General features: G+C 27.7%; 3 protein-coding genes across 6 annotated transcripts; 2 read left to right on the top strand and 1 right to left on the bottom strand.

Moving 5' to 3' along the window:
• Positions 1–13: 13 nt before the first annotated feature.
• LOC105666262 (ras-related protein Ral-a) lies at positions 14–3725 on the top strand. 4 transcript variants are annotated; one of them, XR_007225754.1, is made up of 7 exons: positions 14–143; positions 1031–1149; positions 1230–1438; positions 1519–1693; positions 2117–2233; positions 2368–2418; positions 2896–2966. XR_007225754.1 is itself a non-coding variant. In XM_048410185.1 (7 exons), exons 2-5 carry the CDS (start codon positions 1045–1047, stop codon positions 2231–2233), a joined length of 606 nt encoding a protein of 201 aa, XP_048266142.1. In that variant the 5' UTR covers positions 14–143; positions 1031–1044; the 3' UTR covers positions 2371–2418; positions 2896–2966. The 4 variants fall into 4 exon arrangements, 3 of the variants coding, with proteins under 3 accessions (XP_048266142.1, XP_012169386.1, XP_012169387.1); XM_048410185.1 differs by having other exon boundaries at positions 2371–2418; XM_012313996.2 differs by lacking the exon at positions 2368–2418 and having other exon boundaries at positions 2896–3725.
• Positions 3726–5277: 1552 nt separating this feature from the next.
• LOC100651457 (GATOR complex protein MIOS-B) lies at positions 5278–9367 on the top strand. Its single transcript, XM_012314006.3, has 15 exons — positions 5278–5711; positions 5804–6001; positions 6069–6368; positions 6451–6678; positions 6755–6916; positions 6993–7174; positions 7238–7371; positions 7439–7552; positions 7617–7980; positions 8056–8194; positions 8258–8396; positions 8467–8674; positions 8776–8987; positions 9073–9145; positions 9215–9367. Exons 1-15 carry the CDS (start codon positions 5591–5593, stop codon positions 9218–9220), a joined length of 2580 nt encoding a protein of 859 aa, XP_012169396.1. The 5' UTR covers positions 5278–5590; the 3' UTR covers positions 9221–9367.
• On the bottom strand, positions 9286–10069 carry LOC100652168. The gene is made up of 3 exons (XM_003399086.3): positions 9893–10069; positions 9566–9752; positions 9286–9493 (listed from the first exon to the last, which is right to left on the bottom strand). Exons 1-3 carry the CDS (start codon positions 9971–9973, stop codon positions 9405–9407), a joined length of 357 nt encoding a protein of 118 aa, XP_003399134.1. The 5' UTR covers positions 9974–10069; the 3' UTR covers positions 9286–9404.
• Between the last annotated feature and the right edge of the window lie 107 nt (positions 10070–10176).

Here is a 10176-nt window from a genome sequence, read left to right as displayed (position 1 = left end):
ACCTCTATGGTTAATTATCGGTACTATCAATTGCGATCCAGTAAAGCAAAACGCGACGGCAGTGCTCTTAGAAAAAAACAGGAAGAATTATCCGATACCAGGAGTTTAAAAAACCTACTAATTCGAGATTGTCATCGATTAAGGTAGGGGATATTTTAAGATCTACAGTGGTACATGCAGAATGAGATTTCGAGAATTTAGAATGAAATAGACATTCTTAAAATTGGGCGTGTGGCACCGCCTTTTTCACTATTCGTCACTCTGATACGTTTACAATTTTTTTTTAATTATTTTATTGTTTTTTCCTCACAACTAAGTATAAAAATGTAAGTGATACTTCAATTTTTCTGAAAAGATATATATCTTTTTAATTAATTTTTCTTATGTCCATATCCACAGGCTTAATGTATTAATATAAAAATATTAAATGCTACTGTATATATCAAAATAGTTCTTAGACTGATTGGTCTTGCATTTTATAACTGTAACTAAAAAAAAAAAAAAAAACATAAATTAATTTGATAATTTATGAACGTTACAATAATCTTTTTGTATAATATTTTTTTTAATACATTGGTTCTAAGAAAAGATGATTAGTGTGATATTTTTGAAGAAGGAAATTATTGGTTGCCCAGTTCTTATTGTTTAAGATATCTTTTAGGATACTATTGGTCTTACAAATATATATGTGTTTATGTATACATTATTAATTATATGAAAGTGTTTATTATGATAAAAGCTATTTTGATATTATAGATATGATATCAAATCAATAGATATAATTAATTTGTGTCTCATAAACAAGTGTGAAATAAACACAATATAGGTAAATGTATACTGCTGACCCTATTCTTGGATTTCCCACATGCACAGTAGTTTCACATCCTGCCTTTGTTTAATATAATGTCTTTTAATAATGATCATTTGTAGAAAAATATTTAGTTTAATTAAAACATGCCAATATTTGTATAAAATAAAATTTTAAGGTTTTTTTTATCTTTAATATCAAAATTTGTATATATGATTTCAGAAAAATAAACCAAAATGTCCAAAAAGCCAGGTACCACTCAAGCAATGCATAAGGTTATAATGGTTGGAAGTGGAGGTGTAGGCAAATCTGCTCTTACGTTACAATTTATGTATGATGAGGTACATTGATTTCATAAAAGTATATAAAAAAGATCGTGTTATGTTATTGATTGATTGTTTTCTGTTTACATACAAATTAGTTTGTTGAAGATTATGAACCTACAAAAGCAGATTCCTACAGAAAGAAAGTTGTATTGGATGCAGAAGAAGTACAAATAGACATATTAGATACTGCAGGACAAGAAGATTATGCAGCAATTCGGGATAATTATTTCCGAAGTGGAGAAGGATTTCTTTGTGTATTTTCTATAACTGAGGATGATAGTTTTCAAGCTACTCAAGAATTTAGGTGAGTAACTAATTATTTAATCTGTGGGACTTACATATATTTGATTTTTAAGGCAAAATTATTTAATTTTATATATCTAGAGAACAGATTCTTAGGGTAAAAAACGATGAAAACATTCCATTTTTATTAGTGGGGAATAAATGTGATTTACAAGAAAAGAGAAAAGTTAGTTTAGCTGAAGCTCAAGCCAGGTCACAACAATGGGGTGTACCATATGTAGAAACAAGTGCAAAGACAAAAGAAAATGTTGATAAGGTAATGATTAAATTATACGTTTCAACTTTTATAGACATTATATGGAAATAAATGTCTCTTAGAAAATTAACGTTATTAACAATTTTATGTTAATAATGACAAAATTTATATATTTATAATTGTATGTAAAAAAATGCACATGCATCATTGACATTTTATTATTGTCTCAAATTTATTAGAGTTTTTAGAACACAAAAATTGCATGAAATATATTTAATTAGCTTTACATATAATTTACTGTATGTTTTATTTCCTATGCTACACATACATCTTATAGCTTTTGCACACATAATTCTGCAATAAAAACATACTGATATAAATATAATACAATATATAAATGTATATTGCATTTTTCTTTTTAAATTTATAAAGCACTTTCTCAAGCCTTGAAGCTTTGAGATGGCATCAATTGCACATTTGCAGGTATTTTTCGACTTGATGCGTGAAATAAGATCGCGCAAGATTGAAGATAAGTCAGCAAGCAACGGTCGCGGAAAGGACCGTGCCAAGAGGAAGAAAAAGAAGTGCAAAATTCTATAGGTTTGCTTTTTTTGCACTGTTTTTGATCTTTCATAAATGGACAACTGGATGATGATTCAAAAATTTTGTACATTGCAGTATTCTTTTCATTTTTTTCTGAAATTTAAATAAGTATTTACATGTGCAATTATCAGCAGGTAACAATTATACCAAAAGTATCAACCTTCTGCAAGAGTGTCTCTCAGGCATGTACAAAAGAAAATTACTTATATAAATTTCGCTTGTTATGTTGTTTCCAGCTTATGCCTGAAACACTGCATATGCATGTACAACTTCAATTCAATATCACAAATTACAAAGGCACAGACTGACTTTTTCGTTAATTTTTGAGACGTTTATTATAAAAGCAAAAAGAATGGGAATGAATTTATAAATTTTTACATGACATAGTAAATATAGCTCATTGATATGCATGTTTATTTTAGCGATGCAGATACCATACATGGTCGCACTGTATTTCTATTTATTCAACGCGTTTTATACCATATCTTAGTTCCACCAATTTAATAAATAAAACTTAAGCGACAAATATGGACAGAAAATAGATTTTATTTTTGGTCCTAATATTGATAATACATAGTAAAATTACTATAACCATAGTTTTTAAATATTAAATAGAGATATAAAATGGAAATTGACAGTTTCTTTGTATTCTATTGCAGGTATTCTTTGACTTAATGCGTGCAATAGCTGCGCGTAAAGCACAGGAAAACCAAGGAGATGGAAATGAACAGAAAAAAAGAAGTTGCTGTATTTTGCTCTAACAAACATAAAACAACGCGTATAGCTGCTATAATGGACCGTTCAACTTCTAATTGCAAAACCTGAGTAAGAGAAGTGTATTTATATACATACATACATCCATATATACATATAAGTGCGTGACATACACATACATATGCAGAAGGAAGTTTTCTGACACTTTACAGTGAATTGACAGTAAAAATAAATATGAAGCGATTGTATTGAGAACGCATAATTTAAATGTTATTTAATAATTATCATATTAATAGGTGTAAACTTTGTACTCTTTTCCACTAAACCACTAAATAATTAATTTGTAATGTACTGATGCATATAATTATAATTCGTAGATACTACTGTTAATTTATGTCGCAATATTTATTATAATGCAACAACAGTAACAAAGTTTTTAACAATGCACAAAATTACATTATATATATATATATATATATAGATGAACCCATTTCAAAATTTTTCATTACCACTAGAGTGCTGAAATATATATAGTTATTTAATTAAATGCTATAAAAATGAAAGGAAGAACCAGAAAAGGTGAAGAAGAAAGATTAATGTGTATGTATATGTACATGTTCATGCAGTGTATGTTCATGTATACATACATTATACATGTATACTAAGCACAATATTTCGTGATGATTTAATGATGGTTAACAAAAAAATGTTGCAAATATTTATTATAGGAACACTGTAACTGATTTTATTTGCAAATAAAATTATTATATATTCATTGGTGTATTTTGTATATTTCTTTGAATCCTTGGATAATTTCAGCACTCTTGCTTTATGTTATCATTTATTAATAAAATGTTAATATTTTCAACTTGCTTAAATGTGTTCTAGAACGAGACAGTCATAGCACTGTAAAGTACAGAAGACATACGTGTGGTAATTAATCCACAGTTTATTTATCATTTGTAATATGTTATAAGACTAATTTGCAATATACAGCTATGTACAAATTGTAATACAATTTATTATTTTCATATTAAAATATCTTTGTATCTCTTCTGAACAAGCAAATATAAATAGAATAATTATATTTATATCTGAGAAAACAACAGAAACGTTAATTCTGATTTTCAGAAAAAGTAGTTCTATTTTGAAAAATAATATAACTTTGTTTCACCTTTAATCTTTTTAACCAAAGGTTAAAAAGATCATTAAATATTTGTATTTTATAGCACAGATCATTATTCAAATACACATTCTTATTATTAAGCAAGTAATTAAAATGTATACAAAATATTGTGTCTATAAATTAATGTATTTCAATAGACTGAGAACATCATTAATGCTAATCTAAGAGACTTGAACCTCTATGAGGTGCATTTATTCGTGGAAAAATAAGAAAATCTTGATATTATATTTACATTTTATACCTCTATATATATATATACATATATATAGGTGTAAAATGTGTGTGTGCATATATATATATATACACACACACACATGCGCGCGCGCGCACACACGCATGTAGGTATTATTAAGTACTGAAATTTTACAAAATGGTTATAATTTGAAACATATTTATTAAATAACATTTTAGAGGATAAGTAATATTTTTTCTGCAGTTTCTTTTTGATATTTTTGTACTATTGAAATTAATTGTGCCTTTTTAAGTGTTCACTATTAAGAAATTGAAATTAATAATATAATAAAGTTTTTTAATATAGCTTACCACTGTGTATAAATTAAAAAAAATTTCATCTCATGGATATCTGTATAGGAGATATATTACATATTATAATTATTGATACACATACGCTATGCATATAAATATAAAATTGTCGCTTTATCATAAATTAAATCATTCTTTATGTAATTATCATGTACTATCATCACTATAATTTAACTATATGTCTATAGCTTTTGATAGAATCTATTTTGTGCAAGTTAGAAGAGCAATGTTGTATATGATTTTTACACACACACACAACACACAACATCATGCGTCTTAAGATAATGAAAATGTATTACTAATTAGTAAATTAGTCAAATTGTATGAAGTAAGTACATATATATGTAATGTGAGTGCAATGTTACATACATTATTTTCTCTGCACAAAGCTAAATAAATAAATATGAATATAAAATAATGTAACAAAAATAGCCCTGAATTTTTATTTCTTAATAATTTAGTGATGATCAAATTACAATAAAATTTTAACTATCAAATAATATTTGATTAAATATCGAATAATTTTTGTAATAAATTATGATTATAGTTATCTATACTTTTTGAGTACCCGTTATATGGAAGTACAAGTATTGGACAAATTTCACAAATATCCAATCAGAAGTATAAACGTATAGAAATTTTTTGTTGTCACTGCAATTTACTATTAACACCCAAAGTTACCATGAATCATTCGTAAAATAGTCGAAAAAAATGAATATTGAAGTGTCAGATTTAAATGAAAATGTTTGTTAAAAAAATATGTTCGAGGTTAAGGAACATTTTTTAAGATCAGAAAATAGGATCATAATGCATAGCCGCAAAACGCATCATCCTTTTTTTATTATTTTAAGCAAAAAGTTAGAGTAATGTATTTTATTTTTGTTGACAAATTTTCATAAAACTACTACAAAATGAGTAGTATTAAACTTGATATACAGTGGTCTCCAGTTCATGCCAATAAATTTATTACATGGGGTACAGAAATCTGTTTGTATGAAGTAATACAAGTAAAAGACAATAATAGACAATTATGTGAGTAAATGTCTCTTATAAAATATAATTGTATTTTATACATAGTTTAATAGAAATAGAATGTTATTCCATATCTTATATTTTCGTTACAGATACAAAGATTTCTGATTCTACAGTTGCTCATTTACTTGCAACAAATACTAATCATCATTATGTCAAATGTATTGATATTTATCCACAATTAGAACCAGATATTTTATTAGCTGTTGGACAAGCAAATGGAAAAGTTGTTTTAACTACTTTTGGCCCAACAATTTTTGATTCCCAAGGTCTTAGTGGGAAGGAACTGGGTAAATTATTTCGATAAATAAAATCTATTACACATTTATATTTTATTACATTTACAAATTATTATAGTCCCAAAACATGCAAGACAATGCAATACAGTTGCTTGGAATCCCATAGACACAAATTTAATTGTGTCTGGTTTAGATAAACATAGTAAAGATCATTCCATTTTATTATGGGATATAAATAAAGGTTTGCAAACCTCTGAAAGAGTGCATCACCACAATACAGTGCAGACAGATTCTATGAGACCTATTGCAGAAGTTGGTGTTTCAGAAACTATACATTCTATTGCTTGGTTCAAACATGAACAAAAATGTATGGTAGTTGGTACTAATAACAAACAATTAAAAATTATTGATTTCAGAGGTATTATAATAAAACAGTGTCATTGCATATTTTTTATACATAATGTAATTTGTCATATATACATTATATTATTTTATATTAGATTCTGCAAAGGTGGTCAACACAACAGCCACTAAAGCTGTTTATAATGTAGCAGTAAATCCGCATAATAATTATCATTTACTTTCAAGTGTTGATAATCAGATAACAATTTGGGATACGAGATGCTTTGAAAAACCTGTTTTAACATTATCACAAACTAGACAAATTACGAAAGTATTATGGTGCCCAACTAGGCACAATCTTTTGGGTGCTTTACAAAAAGACTCAGGTAAAGTATCAATTTAATTTTCTCTTAATTTAATCATAAATTATATTAATAAGTGTTGATATCATCTTTAATAAAGCAACACTGCATTTGTATGACATTCAACATTGTGGAATTGGAGGAGGAGAAGATACAGAACCTGGAGCATTAGAAAGAACAGTTGCACCACCTTGGTATAGTCCTGTAAGTTTTTCATGGCACCCAACACACGTGAACAGATTATTGGCAATATCTCAGCAAGGTTTGACAATATTATATTATAAACTTATACAAATTATAGAACAAAATGTTTCTGATTTTATTTCATCCTTTTAAAGGACTTACAGATTATACAGTTTGTGAAAGAATTACAGTAAACTGGTCAACACGATCTCATCTTGCCTGGAATCATGCTTCAAAATCATTTAAATATATATGCAGTAATGATAATATTTACAAAGCGCTAAACGATATTTCTATCTTAACTAAAACACGTGCTGCTTCAGAATATGGCTTACTTGTAAGTTAAGGAAATTTACAATTTATATTTTTTATATAACATCTTTAATATATATATCTGTAGCCAGAGCTGGCTCAGAATGGGGAATTGGCTGAAAATGAAACTCTGAAAAATTTATGGCAGTGGTTGTACTTAAGTCGCTATTTAGTAGAGGATGGCACTATACCATCTGCAGATAATAAACATCCAGGTGTCAGGTAAATTAATGATTTTCTAATCATATATCTGAAAATTCGCAAAATAATATCTATTAATGTTACATAGAACAGTTTTAAAACTAGATGGCCAACAAGGATCTACTAATGGTTTCTTAAAGTCGGAACTAATTCATCGTCCTTGGTCGGATATAGGATCTAATCATACTGCAAAAATTTACAGGTATAAAATACATGCAATGTATCATACTAAAGCTTTGTAACATAATTTAATATTTATATAATAGATCTGCAGATAGAGATAAAGGATTGCTTTTATGTGGTTGGAGATTTGATAAAGATACCAATACCCTTTATGATAACTTATTCTTAGAAAGATTAGAAAGAGAAGGAGCATATCCAAGAGCAGCAGCAATAGCAGTTTTTAATTTGTGTTTACGGCAAGCTATCGAAATTTTAAATCGAGGAGCTACTAAAATGTCGATGTCTACAAATTTAAATATCGTTGCTATGGCTTTATCAGGATTTTCCGAAGACCGGAATAGTATGTGGAGAGAATCATGTTTAAAATGTAGATCTCAACTTACAGACCCTTATTTGAGAGCAACTTTTGCTTTTCTAACAGCAGACGATTCTTATGAAAATGTTCTTGTAAGTACACATTGATCTTTGTTCCTCATGAAACACAATATTCATATATGAAATGAGAAAAATAAATATTTTTAGAATGAAAATGGTATGGCAGTTGAAGACAGAGTAGCCTTTGCACTTATGTTTTTATCGGATAATAAGTTAAGCGAATATTTAAAAAAATTAACTCAAAAGTTAACTGATGAAGGAAATTTAGCGGGTTTTCTTTTGACAGGTTTGCATAATTTAATAAACACATGCTAATTATAATATTTACTTATTATGTATTGCGTCTTAGGTACTAGTTTAGAAGGTATACAATTATTAAATCGGTACTTAGAAATTACCGGTGATGTTCAAAGTTGTAGTTTAATAGCTATTAGAGCATTTACACCAACATTACTTCAAGAAAATCAAGTCCAAGTTTGGATTACAAGGTAGTATAATAAACAATATTTACTTAAAAGATTATGGGAAGTAAATATAACTTCAAAAATTGCAATAAAGTTATAGAAATCTTTTAAATGCTTGGAAAATGTGGACCCAAAGGGCTCACTTTGATATCGCGATGAGGTCTTCAACGAATGAAAAGCCTCCACAACAAATATATGTTTCTTGTAATTTTTGTGGTAAAAGTATATCAGCCTTTATGCAAGGTTTAAGTAGAGCAAGAGGGCCTTTTGGCAGGTTAGGAAGTACACCTAATAAACTGAAGGTAATATGTCCCTATTTGAATATTTGATAGAGCAGTAATTAAAGTTTCAAGTAAAATAATATTTTATATTTATAAAATAATGTCTTCTTACTTTTTTATAGATGTCTTCGTGTCCAAATTGTAGAAAACCATTACCGCGATGCGCGATATGCTTGATGCATATGGGCACAGTAAGTGGATTGCAAATGACAACATCTAGTGTTAGTAGAAGCGAAGAATGTGATAATAAATTGACAGAATTTAGTAATTGGTTTACATGGTGTCAAACATGTAGACATGGTGGTCATGCTGATCATATTACACATTGGTTTCGGTAACATATTTTAAGATCATACATATTAATTTCCTCTAATTCATATATTTTCTCTTTTAAATAATTTATTGTCTTATTTAAACAGGCAACATTCAGAATGTCCAGTAACCTCATGTACATGTAGATGCTTCTCTTTAGATGCATCATGTAAACTAGCAGTGGGTATAACATAAATAGAAATCTAAGATTCTAAAAGTTTTAAATAATACTGATGATGTTCATTAAAGTTTTAGGATTTCATTTTGTACATTTCTTGGAACAACATGAATGTTATAAACGAAGGATAATGAGTCTTGTGTACAAGATACTATTTAAATTTATTATAAAAGAATAATTTACACTTCGACATACATATTAAAATAATCGTATTCTTATAAAAAGTTTTTAAGCATTTTTATAGGTTATACAATTATAAATTTAAAACCCTGTTTCATCTTCAGACATTTTCCATTTTCCTGATCCTAATACATTCAAGATAACCATGAGTTGTTTATACCGATCGACATCTATAATTAATATTTTCCTTATTTTTATACACCTTACGATATACGTTTATATAAAATAAGATCGAAATTTACCAAAATTTTCTGTCATACTAAGTGGGAATACTATATAATTACTGCAATTCATTGTAGATGCGGATTGTAATGTGCCATGTATTTCTATATAACCTTCAGCATCGTTATCAATTGGTACTGGTAAGGTTACATTAACTTGTACACCATCGGTTGTTTTTAATTCTATATTTCTACCGTTTGAACCTTTCTAGAAATTAAAAAATATTTCATTAAATTAATATAACTAATTCTAACGGAATAAATACTATAAATCAGGAACAACTATTGACATCGAGTAATGGTATTTATATATTATATTTTTACATTAATATCAAATAAATCTCTTACTTTTCCAATAGTGCCAAGTATAATTACTTGTTCTCCAACATTTTGTGCCAATTGACGACCTTCAATACGCTTTTTTATCATTTCCTTCTTTGTTAATAACACCTCTACTTCCAAAAACTGTTTTAAAAATTATACATTATACATCGAAGCACTATAGTGACATGACAGTCATTTAAATATGGTGTTTTCGGACAATCAACTTTTAGATCTAAAATACTAGATCTAACATAAGCTATGAATTGGTGAATAAAGTGATAGAACTTAAATTCTTATTTTCTGGCCAA

This window comes from Bombus terrestris, chromosome 11 (assembly GCF_910591885.1).
Source record: "Bombus terrestris chromosome 11, iyBomTerr1.2, whole genome shotgun sequence".
In the NCBI taxonomy this organism is placed as follows: domain Eukaryota; kingdom Metazoa; phylum Arthropoda; class Insecta; order Hymenoptera; family Apidae; genus Bombus; species Bombus terrestris.
Note: the sequence above shows the minus strand (reverse complement) of the source record. Positions and strands in the feature narration are given on the sequence as shown.